A 21,088-nucleotide genomic window follows, 5' to 3' on the forward strand; every position below is an offset into this window, starting at 1 on the left:
GTGAAAAAAGTATTTTTTTATGATAATTGGAACATCTTGTCTGCCGACGACCTCTGTAGTTTTGCAAAATTAATTTTTGGGAACACAGAATAATTTACTACTCTATCAAAGATGGTCAATATCAAGATCTAATTTTTATCATTATGTGTCTTATTAAGTATCATATAATAAACCCCATTTATCAGTAACATAAAAAAAAAAAGATATGTATTTTCTTTTTATTATTTATGTCTCAGAAATGTGCTTCTCAGCCAATATTTGCAATAAGTCTTGAATATTTTTTTGTGTTCAAAATTATATAATTGTAGTCTGCTGGTGCTGTGCTGTGGTTTGTGTTTGTTTATTGTGAATTTGCGCATGCGTAAACAGGGAGTTTATATTTCGGACATGTTTTAGTACTTGAATGAATTTGAATAATTGTGTGTTTTGTTTTGCTAGTAAGCGACCACTTGCGGTCTTCTTTTTATATATAACAATTCTTTTATCAAGTAAGTATGTGTAAATGAGCTTTTGACAAAATAAATCGTTTGTTTTTTCTATTTGCACAGCTTGTGTTGTGTCCAGCACGGCGACCAGAATTTGGCCGCAGGTAGGTAAGGAAGACGCTGCAAGCCCGGCTACTGGGCTAGGCTAGGCCTCTATGCAAAGGACAAACAGTTGAATAAAAGCTAGGCTAGGAAGATGCCTAGATTTGGATGTCTTTTATTTAAATTATACAGTATGCCTAGCATACATTATAGCCTAGGCCTACACAATATACTTCTGTACAATAATAAGTATTTTAGCCTAGTAGCTAGGCTTGCCTTGGCATTATCATTTATCTTATTTGTAACAAAACAATGAAATATAAAATATTGTAGTTTGCCTATAGGGTAGTTTTTAACGATTATACAGTTACTTAATACAGTACTGTAGCCACATTTCTTGGGCTATTTCAAACTGTCATAATCAGGTACTGTAGGTTGTCTAGATACTGTACTAGGTATTACAGACAGATTGATATACTATAATGTTGATATATAAACCATTTAATCTTACAGTATGTATAGTGTGACAGAGTTGAGCTGTTTTGAATGGAAATATTGTAATTGTTTTTAAATATTCACTATATGCTATGTGTACACTTCCTTTGCAGATGTTGTTTGTAATATATCTTCTATTATTATCTGTCTTGTTCAATAATGACGAAGGATCAAACTAAGAAAGGAAGCAAACCTCCGAAGCATTGGTCGCAAAACGTCCACGATTCTGCCATCTCCAGTTCCGCCAACGGCAATCCTCTGTTCCACATCAAAGGGGGCGCCGAGAACGGACAGTTCATTTACCTTGGAGATATAAAACACGAGAAACTACTGATACGCAGCGGGAAATTACACTCGGACGAGATATTGTTGCAGGTTAACGGAAGCAAAGTCTGCGGGTGCACGTTATGGGATGTCGAGCCAATGCTGAAACAGCTCACGGATAAACCATTTTATTTGAAGACTGTGAAACCAGGTAAGATTGTTATTAAGCCCTGTCTACACTATCAAACTAAATGTGCACAAATATGGTAGTGATATGCCCAAATATGGTAGTGATATGTCCAAATATGGTAGTGATATGAAATCATCATAACCATATATGGGCACATCATTTTTTATCTCATCACAAGGTTTGGTTACATGGTTTAAATGATAAGCAATACCTTCCGTTATTGCCAAATATTGTTACAGTTTAGTATACTGTAGTGGTACTAATGTGTTTACAAAAATGTTACCTCTCTTTGGTCGGTCAGCAGTGGACGAGTCCGTCCAGCAATCCGGCCATGATTTGCAGGCTGCAGACCACTATGCTTAGAACATCATAAATAAATCACATCCCTTCATTATTAAATTTTGAATTCATATTTTAAACTCTACATTTCAATTTTTCCTAATTTTGTATGTTCCATATTTTCATTGTAAATCTTGAAACTAATCTTTTATTCACATAGAATAATTAATTTTTGAATAACGAATGCTAGATCCTGATTTGTATAGGTTCAAAGTGTATTGTGTTCTAAAAATAGCACATTTACAGCTGATAGCCTTACTGTGCATTTTGTGTTGATGTTTCCTGTTTGAAAATAATGATAACTGAAAAATGAAAGCTGCCTAAAAAATTTCTTTTATTGTCACTTTATCATCAGGCCGGGTGCTTATAAAAACTAAGTTGTTGGTATTAATGGCTAAAATTGACCTAGAATGGCCAGTTCACATGTTGTCCAACTTTTAGCATTTACAGTAGCCTACAGTAGTACAGTGTAACGAGGGAAGAGTTAATTTAATTTAATTTTTAGTGTAATTTAACTCTTCCCTGGTGTAACTACTTCAAACTACTGTATTACTACAGTAAACAGGCTATTCCTGTAAACCTTGCATTAACTACTATCAGTACAGTACCCAGGCTAGTAAAATGAGCACACTACTGTACAGTACCCATACTAAAGTAGTCCAACCTCACCTTACAGTAGGGCTTTCTCTTTTGTCACTGTATTCCCTTAGTCAGGCTTTTTGATAAATTATTAAAAATGACTGTTTATGATTAATTTTAGGGCTATGTCTAGACAGGGGAACATGGTTAAATTGTGCGTAAAAAATAGTCTCCTTTTCTTTATCATTCCTACTACTAGTAAAAGGCTCCATCTTTTAAGCTGCTAAAGTCCGCTATGGTGCGATGATATCATAATTTGATTTAAAAAAAACGTGCATGAGCTTTTGTCGCTAATATGTAAAACGCTAATGAATTCTAATGCTTAATTATCCCATCTTAATAAACCAATAAAGACTGTACTTTATTGACTGTCAGTTTGGACATTTAAAGTGATAAATAAAATCTTTTAATTCGAAATATTAAGATGTGTGGTCACAGAGTTCGCAGAGATATGCTAGACTGGTTGTGAAAATGTTTGTTTAATATCTCTAGGAACCTAAATGTATTTGATATAAGTAACTGTGTTAAATCATAAACTTCCAATGTTTAATATTAGGAAGAAGTGTTTATTTATAAATGGTTTAAAAACATTAAAAAAAACTAGCATAAAAAGAAACAAAGTACAAACAACCGAGGTATTAAAAAACAGCCGTATCCATGGAGTGGAGTAAATTTACAGTACATGTTCAGTAAATTTAAATGTTCTTTTAAATTAAAATGGAAAATGCTTTAAATTTAACTTCATGTGAAATATTTCCCCTTTGTAATAATTCTAATCTAACACAACCACAGAATGATACCATAATCATTAACTCTTCTTAAAATAAAAAGTAATTAACTGGAATTTTAAAAAGTAATTTTATTCTTTAATAGAAGAAATGAATACCTAATTATTTTGCCTAATATTATTGTCTTGTTCCAAGAAACTAGAGAATGATTTGAGGCAATGGCCTTTATTTTGTTAAAAAACATTTCCGAGTACGTGTACGCATTCCACTTTTTAAATTCTGCTGTATTTTGTATTTAAAACTAGTAATTAGTTTATTTAAAATTACAAAATGATCTTACTTATTGTAGACTTAATTGCCTATAGCTTTCTTGCCGTGTGGTAACCTTTGCATAAAGAAGAACAGAATACAACAAAATTTATGATTTACAGGTGTGTGTATTAGTATGCATTGAAATAGAACAGATGAAAATATTACATACATACGTTCAGAAGAATGTCGGTTATGGTACACCATGAGGGCGCTCTTACTGTTAGAAAGTTGTTTTTTTTTGCAAGACAAACTGAAATCTCATTGTTTTGTAAATCCTTAACATTCCAAATTCATATTCAATGGCTCTTAGGATTTTTAAAGTCCAATTTACACATTAAGAATTTAAAGTATGCCTGAAAATGTAAAATAGATTTTATGTTATACTTCCAGCGTAAATTCAGCAGCCCAAACACGTCATCTATGATAACTGCGTAAATGTTAGTCTGTCGGGAATTATTGCTATTGATCCACCAGGTTAAGTCAACGATGTACAGTAGAGCCCGTCTTATTAATGAAACCAAATCTGGTGATGAAATTGCACTCATTAAGGAGTCTATGATCAATACATTGACACGTGATACGAAGGTGTCTACGGAACCCACGGTTCGGCGCTTGATTGATTATTAGTTTGCTGACGTTTACTTTGAACTTAGCGACTTCACAGCTGTGTCGTTTTTAAAATGACATTTCCTACAAGTGAATTCCGTGTGTCACGCTTTCTCGATAATTAAAGCGTTTTATACAAAATGCTATGCACAAATTTATGCTACGAACTGTACTATCTATTAATACTATATAGTTAGTAGTACTGTACAGTACATGCAATGATCACTGAAATGGGTTAGGGTAGCAAAGATTTTCAAATTACAGTATATATTCCTCTTAAATTTTATTTGGTGGAACTTTCCTGTAAAAATAATAAGGGGCCACCCATATGAGTTTAAGCACTTTGTTGGTTTCAACGGTTTTACCACACTAGGGGTTGTATTTCATAAAAACAATGTGTTGAGGAAATGGTTCCAAAAAAATTTTTATGATTGTAGCCATCATTTTAAGTAAGATCTATCGTGCCTAGCTTACCTGGATAAACCGACAATATCCCTTTCTCTCCAAATGTAGAATACAATAGGAAAATAATAATTTACATTCTCCTATCAGATGATGGTATTGTCCACAAACCGTGCTCTCAATCAAGATCTAATTCTACAAACATGTCTTATTCTACGACACTTGTTTTTCTAAATTCTTTAATTCTACTAAGTATTTCGTTATTTAAAACGGATGCGAATAACACTAAAAATGTATAAACTCGTTATTTGTATGAATTCCTCTACATTCCAACCCGTACTCTACATTCATAGTAATTCTCTGAATTTCATTACATAGTATTTATGGCTTTGACATCATGCGTTCACCGTTAGTACAACCAATTAAACTAAAGCTCTGTCTACACTATCAAACTACACCTACAAAAAAGTTTGATCTTTCCCAAATAGGGTAGTGATATGCCAAAATATGGTAGTACTATAATATGACATCATCAAGTCCTTATGGGCATATCACATTTTTTTGTCACATAAATATTAACTGATAGTGCAGACAGACAGAGCGTTAGAGATACTATAATCATACCAAATAGTAAAATCATGATGAGTTTGACTACAGTATGCTCTTGTTAGCCGGAAACACAGTAAGTAGAGTTGAAATCTTTGTTTACAACAATACTGATTAATGCAGCAGTCATGCTATATCATGTACAGTAGTAGGTGCTACCATTATCTATGCAAGGGTGACTATTAAAGCAAGTTTGAGACTGAGTGTTTAAATGTTTGACACAAGACTTGATAGCAGATACTCGAACACTAGACCACCAATAAAGTTCAAGTCCAATAAGATATTGAACTTTCACCCTTAGCATAATATGATTACTGTATAAATTCGATTTGATACACAATTAATTTGATACGCCCTCATCTTTTAAATCATCTTCAATAAGGGTAGAACTACGAAAAGTAAGAGGTTGGAGACATTTTTTCAGATTTTCAATTTCTATTCTAGTAAGTTGGAATGAATCTTGGTTAGAAACAACTTTAGGATCCTAAAAACTGTACTATGTTTGTTTAATACATAAGTCCTGTAATATTTGACTATTCTAGTAAGTTGGAATGAATCTTGGTTAGAAACAACTTTAGGATCCTAAAAACTGTACTATGTTTGTTTAATACATAAGTCCTGTAATATTTGACTATTCTAGTAAGTTGGAATGAATCTTGGTTAGAAACAACTTTAGGATCCTAAAAACTGTACTATGTTTGTTTAATACAAAGTCCTGTAATATTTGAAGGTATAAGACTAGAGTGAATCTTGTGTAAACCATCAAACATTAATTTAATTGAAAATTAATGATGTGAAACATTACAGATACGAAAATAAGTAACCTACAAAATGAAATTCAAAACCTTTAAAGAAAAACAGAAATTGATTTTCATCTTCTTCTAATTTTTTACTGACATTTACGGCTTTCATAACCTTTCAATTATTTATTTGTTCATCAGTGCATTATGATTTTCGACTTTGAACATTACTTCGCTTCAATCGGTTGCACCTTGAAATGCTTTTAAGCAAGTCTAAAAAATGTGATTTTATTTCACTTTGTGCAAATGAGTTAGTGAACTGCACTATTACTGTATATTTGAAAATGTAGATATTTTTATTGAATTGCCAAATTCAGTTAGAACTCCTGCTTTGGGACAGCCTTATTACTGTAAATGAACACCTTTGTAATTAAATTAAACAAAGAAATGGCAATGTTTCCTTAATTTTTATGGGGACACTTTTTGTGAAACACACAAGTTTTATCCAACACCTACTGTATTCAGGGACACATATGCAGTAGGGGACACACCTACATTACAGAAGGGGACACACCTACTTTACAGTAGAGGACACACACAGTAGGGGACACACCTACAGTATGGGACACACCTACAGTAGAGGACATACACACAGTAGGGGACACACCTACAGTAGGGGACAAACCTACAGTAGGGGACACACCTACAGTATGGGACACACCTACAGACAATAGGGGACACACCTACAGACAGTAGGGACACACACACAGAGGGGACACACCTACAGTAGGGGACACACCTACAGACATTAGGGGACACACCTACAGACAGTAGGGACACACACAGAGGGGACACGCCTACATTACAGTAGGGGACATGCCTACTTTACAGTAGGGGACACACACAGTAGGGGACACACCTACAGTAGAGGACACACCTACAGTAGGGGACACACCTACAGTAGGGGACACACACACAGAGGGGACACACCTACAGTATGGGACACACCTACAGACAGTAGGGGACACACACAGAGGGGACACACACAGTAGAGGACATACCTACTGTACATTATGTGACACTTTCTGTGAAACACTTAGTTTATCATAACTAATCTAGGCCAACCCCTATTCAGGGACAGTGCTCACTAAAGTATTAGATTTAAAAAAGACGCTTTCTTATGTCCTCAAGGTGTCCCTTTAATAGAGGTTCTATACTGTACTGTATAGTATTTAATACAGTGCAATATTTCTTCATACATTTTTTCTCCAATTTTTATCCTTGTGATCTTAATATTTTTTTTGCAAATACTGTATAATAATAAGAATAAAAGTATGATAGACAAATTTAGAAATGATCTTTAATAATTATTGGGTTTATTTAATTGCATATATTTTCAATACTGATCACTCTGTAGTACTAATAATAAACTAATGTAACCATACTATGTGCTGAACAAGAATTTAAAGTCATTTTCAGCCAGTCTAGTCTTTCTCAAAGGACTGCAATAATGCCGTTGGAAAATATCAAATTTCGCTTATGATTTACAATGTCCATAGACTCAGTTTGATGCTCTAGACCATCTGAACTACATTTTTTTATGACATCATCAATAACTTCTTTGTTTTCCGTCTTGTCCTGTGGTGATGAATATTAAATTTGATAATTTAAATACTTCTTAAGGAGTTTTAACAACAAGACCTATATAATGCATTTAGAACAGCCATGACTAATTTTTTAGGGCGAGACAAATTTTAGGCCAATGTTTGACTATTAAACAGTAGCTTTTCTTGTAGTGTAGGTACAGTAGTGGAGCATAAACAATGCAGAACTATAGGGACAATTTTCATTCAGTTGGCCGTTTTCCGAGAGAGCAATGTAAAAACTCAGAACCAGCCATGAACAAATCTATAATGTTATAATAGTTTTGGACACTCGGTACAATTAGTATACTATAGCATGCATACTGTATACAAATTACAATTTAGGAAACTGGAGGATAGCTGAATCTCTACAGTAGCTACAAAGGTGGTTAAACCAATTACGATTTTATTACAATATTTAATATAGAGAACCCCTCCTTTTGGACACCCATTCAGGTGCTACCCCTTTCAGGTTCTACCCCTATTAAAAGAACACCTTTTTTTCTATGAAACAAAACAAGGGTAAATATGTTTTTCACTAAAGCCAAGGTGTTGTGGGAACCCTACTTTAATTTTATACATCATATGGTCAAGGCTTACCAAAGAGTTATCTACAGTACGTACAGCAAAATATAATTAATGAGAAAAAAAATTATATTCCAGATGTAATTTAATATGAAAAAAATATGGTGGAATTATGATACCATTCTCGGGTAGGTACGCAGTGGGGAGTTATCCTGATAGATTAACTCTGGATTAATGTTATGACGGAATCACGTGATTCAGATGGATTACTGGAATCGGAGCTTAATCCGTAGTTTACAGATCTATTAGCCTAATTCTGCTCCTTAAGTTACTATCAAATTTTATGTGACAAAATAATGTGATGTGCTCATATGGACATGATGATGTCATATCACTACCTATATTTGGGCATATCACCACCATATCTGGGCACATCACACTTTTTATGTCAAACCAGTTTGATAGTGTAGACAGAGTTTTAGTACAATTTAAACAAACTTTTAAAATTTAGCATGCTTGATTTTGATCTTTCAGTCTTGAGTATCTTTCCTATCATACAGTGGTATAATGGTAGGGCACTTTCATATAAAGCAAAGACAGGGTTTGAATCTCAGATTGGACAAATTTGTTGTTAAAATAGCATTAATTATTATTACATATTTATTTCAGTATTAATATTAATAACAGTTTAGATTGTTATATAATGATTTCAAATTTTGTTGTATCAGTAATTATATTCTCATTAGCAATAGTATCGTGTCCTAGGCCTACATATTATACATATTTAGTTTGAATGTGTATTTAATGAGAGAATATTGTTACATGATCGAGGCACATTATGTACTTTCCATTGGCCTGTTGTCAGGGTTATAGCCACAGCTGTTGCTGTACATGTTCAATTGCAATGTCAATCGCTTCCTTTCCTGGTGTTTAATTAACATTTTCAGTCCTCCGATGAGTTTACAACACCACTCAGTAATTCAATGCTGGCTGTATGTACAGTATGTATATTACTACCAGACAAAGATTTTTAGGAAGTATAAAGTAAAAATTAAAGTCTATCTACTGTATAATTGTCGAAATTTGTAAGCATTCGAAACATGCTGCTGGAACTAACACTAACAGAACATTCTCAAAACTAGTCAACTGTTTAAATTCAAGTTTTGGAAACGCACCTAATTTGTGTTACTGTGTAGCTACAGTACCTATCCTACAGTACAGTACAATTCGTCCATTGACGTATTGTATAGAGAGATTGGGATTTCTTGTCTAACCATTAATTAAACTTATAATAGTGTTGTTAAGGAGACTGGGTTACAGAATTCAGCAAATAAATTCAGATTCGTTATCACAAAAAATTATAAATTGGATTTTCAAAGAAAATCATTGTTCATTTTGGAAATAAAAAATGTCATCGGATACTGTAGGACTCGAACCCACCACCACCAGATCATTATCCGGCCATTTAAAAGAAATATAAATATTAAAACAAAATCAGGGCATTTACTTTTTATTCCAACAACCCTGGGAACAGATTCCCAAATGGGATGCTCTGGTAGCTTTACAAACACAAATTGGATAATGCATTGAGTGCAAACAACAATGAGAAATATAGAACAGAAGATCAAGGCCATGATAAAAAGGTAAAAAGTTATGACATCATCAATGACAAACTAAACCTTTTAGTTCATGGAATGCTGCTCTATTAAAGCTGATAGCGTAATAGACAACAACATAACTGTTGGTATACAAAGACACTATTGAGATTACAGTTATAATAAACAAAATACTCTAAATAGATCTTTTGAGAGCGGGAATCGTATTTGGCAGCAATTTAAATAATGAATGAATGAAGATTATTGCAGTTTAGATCTAGATTTCAATTAAGTATTAATGTAGGATTTATAATGGAATATTATGAGATTATACTCGGGGCTGGAGAAATCTACTTTTTTTATCCACTAGTTAGTATTTGTAAACCTTTGATAGTTAATGTTAATTACCAAAATGATCAAACCAACTACTGTAGCAAGCAAGGAAATGTTTAATAAATGAATATAAAATGTATATGTCCAACCGAAATTACTGTACCTTTGCTCTAGACATAATGTAATGAACAACCCTCTTTTGGACACCCCTCTTTTGGACACCCCTATTCAGGAGACAACTCTATTAAAGGGACAATGTTTTTAATGATACCGAATGGGCAATATAAGTTTTTTTACACTACAGGCCACTGTTTCAGGGGTACCACTATTAAAGGGACGCCTGGTTGGGTACTGACCGTGTCCCCTTAATAGAGATTCTATTTGAACAATACAGCATATTCACAACAAGCAAAACATTTTTCAATATGAATGACAAATCTAGGGCCCTAATTTCTTTTAAATTCTGAATCTTGAAATATCTAGATTTCAATTATAAATTAAAATAAAGAATGAAATATGAAAAAGTCAGGATGAGGTAATGATAGAGAGTAACTACTAACAGTATGTATAAATATTAGACATGACAATATTGTTTTAGCCACATTGTGTCATAAAGTGTGATATCGAATATGATACTGATGACATCATAAAAGAATCAATATTGTCATTGTTATTGTTATTAATTGGTATTGAATTCTATTTACTATGAACTGTAGTGAACTCGGCTGAACTTTTAGAATCAAAATAAAAGAACAACTGTTTGTTATTTTGAAACTACTGTATGTTCGTGATTTGATAATACACAGAAACTCCTATTGGAGGGACACCTTCAGAACCAAACAAAGTGTCCCCTATATAAGTATATTATTTCCTCTTGTGTCCACTTAATTCATTTCCACTCATCAGGACGATCAAAGTATTGATCAAAATGTCGAGAAACTCAACAAGTCATTTCAGAACTATCGTGGTGTACCACAAGCTTTATATCAGAATTTATTTCAAAATTAATATCAGGAAAAATGGTTCAATGTTGTGTATTGTATGTAAGTTGGTATTTTAAGCACTAGTGTTAACGCTTCCACGTTTGGCTATGATGTAACTAAGCCACTGGCCGCGCTGTTTTTATCATTGAACCATTTAAGTTTTCTGAAAGTTCTGCAGTATTCAAAGAATCCCACACTGTGATCCAACAAGTCGCAGTTAAAATCCCATAAAGTGAGTTTACATATTTATTTGTGGTCAGTGAAGCATAGTGAGATACCATTTAGTTTATTTGTAGATTACAATACATTGTAAATAACTGTAGCCGGCTCACTCACCAAGTTTCTACATAGTTTACTATGGCTGAAAAAATGCGTATTTGGAAACTCGGACTGGGCATGCGCACACCCCAAAGCACGTCTAGGAACTGAGAGTTTATGAAAACATTTGCTGATAAATATTGAAATGCATGTAGAGAGTATCATAATCAATCATGAGATGAGCAGCGTTTTTTGTAAGAAATATTTCTTGTTTACATGTCCTTTTCTACCTGTATGTGGAAATTGCATTGCGGTCAAAGTAACCTTACAGTCTGGCTTGTTCTACATTCAAATGCAAAACAATCATTCCATATTCTCTGTCCAAGTTTCTATCTAAAACAACAATACTGTACCATAATGGAACAATTTGTTTTAGGTAAATGTAAATTTTTTGTGATCAATTGATGAATAATGAACTGCATACATTAGATGTGGATAATGCACACAACATACATTAGATGTGGATAATGCACGCAACATACATTAGATGTGGATAATGCACGCAACATACATTAGATGTGGATAATGCACCCAACATACATTAGATGTGGATAATGCACGCAACATACATTAGATGTGGATAATGCACGCAACATACATTAGATGTGGATAATGCACCCAACATACATTAGATGTGGATAATGCACCCAACATACATTAGATGTGGATAATACACGCAACATACATTAGATGTGGATAATGCACGCAACATACATTAGATGTGGATAATGCACCCAACATACATTAGATGTGGATAATGCACACAACATACATTAGATGTGGATAATGCACGCAGCATACATTAGATGTGGATAATGCACGCAACATACATTAGATGTGGATAATGCACGCAACATACATTAGATGTGGATAATGCACGCAACATACATTAGATGTGGATAATGCACGCAACATACATTAGATGTGGATAATGCACGCAACATACATTAGATGTGGATAATGCACGCAACATACATTAGATGTGGATAATGCACGCAAAATACATTAGATGTGGATAATGCACGCAACATACATTAGATGTGGATAATGCACGCAACATACATTAGATGTGGATAATGCACGCAACATACATTAGATGTGGATAATGCACGCAACATACATTAGATGTGGATAATGCACGCAACATACATTAGATGTGGATAATGCACGCAAAATACATTAGATGTGGATAATGCACGCAAAATACATTAGATGTGGATAATGCACGCAACATACATTAGATGTGGATAATGCACGCAACATACATTAGATGTGGATAATGCACGCAACATACTGTACATTAGATGTGGATAATGCACGCAACATACATTAGATGTGGATAATGCACGCCACATACTGTACATTAGATGTGGATAATGCACGCAACATACATTAGATGTGGATAATGCACGCAACATACTGTACATTAGATGTGGATAATGCACGCAACATACATTTTACCCACATACATTAGAACCTTTCAGGGCCCAACAATGTGTCCCATGAGTAGGGGTGTCCCATGAGTAGGGGTGTCCCATGAGTAGGGGTGTCCCATAAGTAGGGGTGTCCCATGAGTAGGGGTGTCCCATGAGTAGGGGTGTCCCATGAGTAGGGGTGTCCCATGAGTAGGGGTGTCCCATGAGTAGGGTTGGCCATACTATAGTAAAATTGTCCCTTGTTGGTTTCACAGAAAAGTGTTTACTTAATTATTGTACTATTATAATATAGTTCAAGTTGTACATTTGTAAATGATTTGATACAAGAAAACAAATTTACAGTACAAAATATTATATTATATGTCAACCTATTTTTAAATGTCAACATAAATAACCATTTCTACAGCATATTCTATGTATGAGGTCACCAGTTGACCTTTCTACTTCATTGATGATATATGAGCAGAGCATTCAAGTTCATGGCCTCGCAGGCTAGATTAAAGCTAGTAATCTAATGTATCCCAGGCTAGGAATTCTGCCTACTGTTTGATGTTAACAGCACCCTAATGACTTAAGCTAAAAATATGGAAAGAAAAGCTGGTTGGATTTAGGCTAGTCACCTGTTTCTCATTGGTCTATTTGAATGATCACCTGTTTCTCATTGGTCTGTTTGAATGGTCAAGAAAACAAGATAAAGATTTGTTTTTTGTTGTACTGTAGCTAAGGTGATTGTTTTATTTTGTTTATACTTTGTAGTATACATGTCAATTTTTGTAGTGGTGTTGGTTCACAGTAGTATGTTAGCCTGTAGTATACTGTGTAGTTTTGTATTGTAGCATAAAGACATGCATTTTGTCTGTGATTGCAGGTAGTAGTAGAGTAGAATACTGGAAAGATTTGACAGCAGGTTACTATAGTATCCATGCTTACTACAGATAGGATAATATTACAGTTACTCGGATACTGTATACACAGTGTTACTGCACTATCATTAATAATATACTGTAGTAGTTTTTTTTCGCGCTGCTCCTTTAGGCAGTTATAATATTCAAGAGAACAGAATCATTAGGAAACAGTTACCATGCAGTAGCTTATAGTTTACTATGGCTGAAAAAATGGGTATTTGGAAACTCAACTGGGCATGCACACACCCCAAAGCACGTCTGGAAAAGAGAGTCTATGAAAACATTTGCTGATAAATATTGAGATGCATGTAGAGAGTATCATGATCAATCATGAGATGAGCAGCGTTTTTTGTAAGAAATATTTCTTTTCTAATTGGAAATTAATTAATCAAAGTAACATTACAGTCTGGCTTGTTCTACATTCAAATGCAAAACAATTATTTTTTTTATTAGTTTTAATCCAGTAGGAATGTATTATTATTGCTACGGTAACAAATACATTAAATAATTATACAGAACTGATACCTGTTATTAGGTCAGAGGTGTGTACAGTACATCAGAGATATGGCACAATGTATAAATTGATTTCTCCGAAAAATAATTGCGTAATACACACTGCAGGTTAAAAGTAAACAAAAAGTAGTAGTATAGTATTAGTAGTAGTACTGCAGTAAATGCTGTAGATAATGTTGACATTGTCCCTAAGATATATTAAAGTGGATATACCTCTTGCATAATTGTGGTATGTTAATCAATGCATAGAGTTACGTGTGAATGCCTTAACAGTATGTCCAGATCATACAAATAAAAGCAATAACTCCACGTTAGTTACACCCTATTTTCTATAGGTTAGCGGCCTCTGTGTTGATTATTAACAGCTCAAATGTGTTGCTTGTTCTAAGCTAGGTTAGCCTTTTGTCCCGAAGCACTGTTGTGTCAAGATCACAGAGACACAGCAAGCACTGGGTTTGTCTATTGGATGATGAGGCCTATTGTTCCCCTCCTGCCTAGAAATCAATAGAACTCCATGGGACCTCTCTGTTTTGTTTGAATAGATTGTCTAGATCACGATGCGCCTATTCATGTATGTGGTGAAAGTACAGTCAGGTTGTAAATTTGCAGTTGATAAGCATGTAGATTTTGTGTTTTAACGGACGGAACTATCGATTTGCTGAGGTTAATGTCCAACCAAGAATCTACAACATTTTTACATGTGGTAAGGTATTTAACTTATTCACAACTTTGGAAATATATAGCCTAATGGATTAAAGGTATGTTGATAATTGCTAAATGAATAATAATTTCTATTAATTTAGTCAGTCATTTTCAAAGAAAGTACAAACATACAGTTATAGTATTAGTATTAGCACTCTACAGAATTTAGTAGTCTTACTCAAACCCTCTGATTTCTGTATTCAAGCTCACTACGTGCTTTTCTGTAGCTTCACTTCTTCACTGACCAATACACTTATCTACATTTAAGTTCGAGAAAGGGACTTTATTTGTTAGCCAACTGATGACTCTGAAACCCATTACAGTACGTTCAGTATCCTCTAAAGCTCTGTCTACACTATCAAACTAGTTTGACAAAAATAGTGTGACGTGCCCAAATATGGTAGTGATATGCCCAAATATGGTAGTGATATGACATCATCATGTCCGTATGGGCACATCACAGAAAGTTTGATAATGATAGTATGCAAGGTGAACTAACTGTATGTATTGCGTGGCCTCATAACTAAATCCAAAATTGGCTGGTATAAAATAAATACTATGTGTTGTACAATATGTATCATGTCCATGGGTCCAGATAATGAAAGATCTTCTTTATTTATTATGTATAAAATATCATTTGAGTATAGGAACTCGCACGTTTATTTTCTTTTAAATAAATACTTGCAAGTCATATTAATACACAAATGTTAGGTTATTCAATAGACTGACTATACTTGACAATTAGTATTCGATTTGTGTAGATTTCATTAGACCAGTGTCTAACAACAGTCATTGATTGCTGATGGACTACCATAATACTGTAAGGTTAGGTCTTCACAGACATGAAGGTATACCTCCATGCACAGACAGTTGGTTGACTCCTGCTTAGACTGGGTTATGCAACAAACTAAAAGGAGTTCATTGACCTTTTCCAGACATGCACCTACTACAGTAGGTGGTAACTATTTACTATACCCGTGGGTGACTCATTGATAATATTAACACCTTAGGTAACCAATGATTACTATCTATGTACAGTACACTCAAGTCACAGGAAACCGGAACTCTCCCAAAAGTCTTTTTTCTTTAAAATTACAACCATCTTTTAAAAGTTTAGCCCAGTGGGTTAATTTGTCTTATTGTCTCAAATGTGGTTTTATTCAAAGTATTAGTAAGCAAGTAAATTTAAAAGATAAGACTAGACGTGTTGGACCAATCTCAACCAAATTTCAAGAAATAATGTTACTTTATTTTATTTGCTTGTTTTTTTTTTTCTGTCAAACTTGTGTTTGTATTTGTAATTAATTTATGTTAGTAGAATTAGTATTTCTTTTAATTGACTTTCTATTGGCTATCAAAGTACTAATTTATCTTCAATTGCTAAAATAGTGCAATTACCGTATATTTCGGTGTATAAGTCGCACCTGTGTATAAGACGCACCCCCAACTGAGAGTAAAATATCGGTATTTTTTATATCGTCGATGTATAAGACGCACCTTATATTTCATCAAAACAATGTTTTTTTAAATTGTAATCAATATTATTGTAATAATATATTTTGTTATATCTACAACGGCGTCCTTTATTTAGGTTTTTCCTTACCTAGGCTCGGCCGCGCCCAGCCTCAACAAGTTCTTTTTAACTTGTTATTCATGAGTTTCGCCGCAACATCGAGTGCATGACCGTGTGTGTAACACGCACGTGTGTGGGCTAGCCTCGCTCGATTATTTCGAGAGGGCGCACGTTTTCACGGACAATCGTATTCGATTAGTATCTATGTATCCGAGAAGTGTGTACGCTAGGTCCATGCTATAATCACCTGGAGAATATACTAGTCGAATACCGTACACCATGTGGCCACCAAAAGAAGGGCTTGCGCTTGGGGTACGGCGATCGTGCGTATAACTACTGTATAAATAAATACTATTCCAATCGTACATAAACGTTTACAAATGAAATTTTATCGGAGCGCCATAATGAACAAATCTTTTCATCATATTTAGTATAACATCATGCTAAAATGACTTGAAAACTAGGCAGAAGCAGGTTGCCGTTACGTTAGTTAGTTACTGTAGCTAGGCCTAGCAAACGAGGTGACGATAGCCTAGGCCTAGGCCTATGTACAATCTGTGTGGTGAGGCATTTATGTTCGGTGTATAAGACGCACCCTTAATTTAGAGGTCAAATTTGCGTGTCAAAAGTGCGACTTATACACCGAAATATACGGTATATGAGGTGATACAGAATACCATACATTAGATGTACTACAAAAAATGAGAGAAGGTTCCAAAACTCTGTTAATATTATCTTTGAAAGAAGTTCTTTAAAGAGAAACAAAAAAACTTATAGAGATAAAGTACTGTATGTGGTTGAATCAGGTTGAATAAATAGACTATAGGCATACACTCTACATTATTCTGATAATTGTGTGTATCAGTCTAGGCACTGTAGAATTTAATCTTTGCTTTGATTAAATCATTTTCTGTAGGATATTTGATTTAGAACGACTACAATAGGTGCTCCGCCCGTTGATAGTTGGCGATGATCACCTTTAATAAATGGTAATCCATGTTAAACTAATACATTTATGCATGTAGCGGCAGACATGCATAATTCATCAGTTGGTATCTAGGTACTGAATGAAAAGACAATTACTTGAGTCGCGATTATTTCTTAAGCTCTGTCTACACTATCAAACTTTATGCAACAAAAAAATGTGATGTGACCATAATGGACAATTAGGATGTCATATCACTACCATATTTGGGCATATCACTACCATATTAGGGCACACACACTTGATGAAATTGTTTTCTTTTGTATTACAATTCAATAGCCAGGTCAAACCAACCAGCATCTTTTCAATTCAACATAATTGATCAGATAATAGTCTGTATATCCATATTATGTTACATGATTGATACTTATGTTAATTTGAGATACATTGAGTACAAATCCAGCTTAACAGTTTAGTCTCTCCCATCTTGTTACGTCTTTCAACAATAGTTGTATTGTTAGTACTTCAGGGGAGGATTCATGGATGCACTTCTTTCTTTTGTATTAATATTAAATGTTTATTCCCAAGTTAAAAGATATCCTGAATCGGCCTTAACCTACATTCATTTTACGGAAGGGAAGACGTCGCTGTAATTTATTTTTGAAAATCATATAAGGAATTGAATTTTGCCGTTTTCCGTTACATGAAACGCACAAGTGTAAATGTAGTGTAGGTAATCAGTAACAGTATATCTTACTGTACTATACTGCTTGTACTGTTGCGGTGTTTGATTCATTTCCCATTTTTTCATCAACATAATTTATCGTTTGTATGCATCTAGGTACTGTGACGTGAGATATGTTGATGTGTGTCATTTCATTTAAAGCTAATGATACTAGAGTGCTCTTGGCCTAAATTGATCAGAGTTGAGCTTACCTGGATAAACCAACAATAGCTTATTCTACTCTCAAACACAATGGTGTGGTCCAAAAATCACTCTCTCTAATTAAAACATCCAAACACAACATCTTGTCTTATCTCGACATTACATGAACAATATCTATAAAAATGGATCAACTCAGAGTGAGTAAAACTTTCCTGGATAACCGAAAATTAACCTACTGTATTCACTTGAGGGGGAAATGGTACAGTCCACAGACCAGAGATGAGCTTCTGCCATATGATATGATACTAAATGTTGGTAAGGTTAAAGGTTAATTTTAAAATAAATAATTTGTGTATGTTTCAACTGCCTTAAAGTCTGTAATACCAAGCAATACACACAGTAGTATCAGTAAAGTATGCATTAACTGTTGATTGACCAAGTGCTTGATACATTGGTCAAACAGTGGTCACTTGACCTTTAGGTTTACATTTCAATTTATAGCAAATGCATACACATTATACACCTGATTAAAGGCACACAAAAATCAGGAAAATCTTATTACAGTATCAAATCATAAAGAATAAGATTAACAAATAAAATCGAATGGTCAAATGTTTAGAACATCAGGTATGCCTGAATTAAAACTCGGCCCAGGTGTATCACAACAATATAATCGAACTAGCCTTCCTGATTTAAAAAAACGAGTACAATAGTTGTTTTATTTAAGTGAGAAAGATATGTCCGATTTAAAGTTGATATCAAAATGATTAGCCTGGCCTTGCGAAGGTATATCACTGCATAGAGTAGCAGCCTATCAGTATCAGATCCAGGCCAGGTGTCAATGTGGTTTGGATAGTTCCTCTATTGGGTGATAGAGGAAATATTGCAAGGCCTAAAATCCAGCGAATGGAGATCAAAAATATCAAAACGCGCACACACAGGCTCCTTGTCAATTAAAGTGCAAGTTTAGTCGCTGTTTTTTATCACGCTTTTGTCGTGTCATCTGGATATCAAATTTAAAAGCGTGAAAGTAAAAATGACATAAACATTCAAATACAAGGCAAAACTGTTAAAGAGATTAAATATATGACACTGGAATATGGTTAAACGAATCTTAAAAAAACGAATATTTAAAAGTGCTTTTTAACACTCTGATCTTGTAAACGTGCACAAGGCTTTGTTATACTTTCGTCCTACTGCAATATAGTGCCACATTTCTTGTGGTTTGCGTAACAAAGTGATTGAGGGGGTCACTAGCCCAAAGCGAGGCTGAAACAGACCAGAATCCTTAGGGTGACCCCTTAATCTATTGAAATAGATCAGAAACCGTAGGGTGACCCTTAATCTACCGAAAAAAATGGTCCGCCACCTAAACTATGGCTCAGGAGTACCTTGAACCTTTGGCGTTGTGGCAGTTGTTTTGATTGTGTTCGTGTCGTAACTGCTCGGCCATATATTCTTAAAAGTTTTACAAGTAGAGTAACTGTAGTTTGGATTCAGTAAAGAAAATTAAACCAAGGAAAAAATAAGCATTTGTTATGTCGATTTACGCAAAAATAAAATTATTTTTGTCTACAAAACTAAGGCATTTATTTTGTACAGACTTTTACAGTATGCAATTTTCTAGTACAATAACAAATTTTAAAAATTTAATTAAATATTTTCCATAAAATAATAATTATGAAAAGTATTAATGATGTGGAACCGTAATTATGTAGCCATAACATCGGTAAGGGTTTGAGGCTCACTCATTCTATGGTTCTCGTGGTAGAAACATGTGCATTTTAAAGAACCTGGTACATGTTTTGAGACAAGTAGGGGGTTACCCAGTGTAGTAGTACACACAGCCACTGATCATAACTTGGACCTCTGGGAGACTAGTCCTTGAAGAGGTCACCTGTATAAATAAAATGAATAACAAATTATTTACTTGCTACAATGCTATTAGATATTAAATGTTAATTAGTCATAATTAAATTTTCAATTCATATCAAAATTGTTATTATAATACCATCAATTATTAGATAATACAATTATTCATAGAAGCCAACAGTTATGAGTAAGCATTCGTTGGCCCACTGTATTAACCCAACCCAAGCTTGAATGACAGAAAACAATAGACCATGCTGGTAATGGTATAATCATTGATGATGTCATGCTTTTGTTATGGTAGAAATACTATTGTTATCATGCTGTGCTGTCATTAGGTGGGTGTCTGTCTAAAGGCTATGTTTAGAATCGACATAGAGGGTTTTAGTGGAAAATGCAGACAAATGTTGTCTGTATATGGTCAATGTTTTAGAACATACTGAGCAATGTTAGACTTTTTGGCACAAATTATTTGAGAACCATGAATTATTTGAAGTACGCAAGCATATCAAGGAGGGTTCAAATTTTCCTGAAATGCGCCCTTTCCAATTAGAGTAGAAGGGGGTTGTAAGTAGGCCTAGCATAGCCCATGACAAATCAAAATCTAAGCTTTAAGAACCTGGTACTGTATAATTATAAAATAATTAATTGTAGAGGTGTACTAATAATTTAAAGTTGATTATTTAAAAATAAAAAATGTAATAACATAAAAAATAATTCATGACAATGTGAGTACTATCATTATAATAAGACTATTTTACATACTTTTATTAAGTATTACAGTATAGCTATGCTATTGTACACTAATGGGTTGTATCATTAACCCAGCAAGTAAGATTAAAATACACAAATATAATTTATTTACTTCATTAAGGCTTCTATGAATGGATGACGAGTTGGGAGCAGGAACGCTAGTAGACCAAACCCAGTACCGTTTTTGATTACGATCAATCGGGAAATTACCTCAAGACAGAATGCTAGTAGACCGAACCCAGTACCGTTTTGATTACGATCAATCGGGGAAATTACCTCAC

The 21,088-nt window shown here is 34.1% G+C and overlaps 1 protein-coding gene across 6 annotated transcripts in view; it reads left to right on the forward strand.

The window, feature by feature from the left end:
* Positions 1–395: 395 nt before the first annotated feature.
* The window catches only part of LOC140059608 (membrane-associated guanylate kinase, WW and PDZ domain-containing protein 3-like), a 99,676-nt gene continuing 78,983 nt past the window's right edge, over positions 396–21,088 (forward strand). For 4 of the 6 annotated variants that reach the window (XM_072105581.1, XM_072105584.1, XM_072105583.1 and 1 more), the window contains exons 1-2: positions 396–488; positions 1,136–1,497. In XM_072105581.1, the coding sequence (XP_071961682.1) occupies positions 1,182–1,497 (316 nt within the window). In that variant the 5' untranslated portion in view covers positions 396–488; positions 1,136–1,181. Of the gene's footprint in view, positions 489–1,135; positions 1,498–5,006; positions 5,185–12,879; positions 13,407–21,088 lie in introns of those variants that run through there. The other 2 variants (XM_072105585.1, XM_072105586.1) reach the window with 2 other exon arrangements.

This window comes from Antedon mediterranea, chromosome 9 (genome assembly GCF_964355755.1).
Source record: "Antedon mediterranea chromosome 9, ecAntMedi1.1, whole genome shotgun sequence".
NCBI classification, from domain to species: domain Eukaryota; kingdom Metazoa; phylum Echinodermata; class Crinoidea; order Comatulida; family Antedonidae; genus Antedon; species Antedon mediterranea.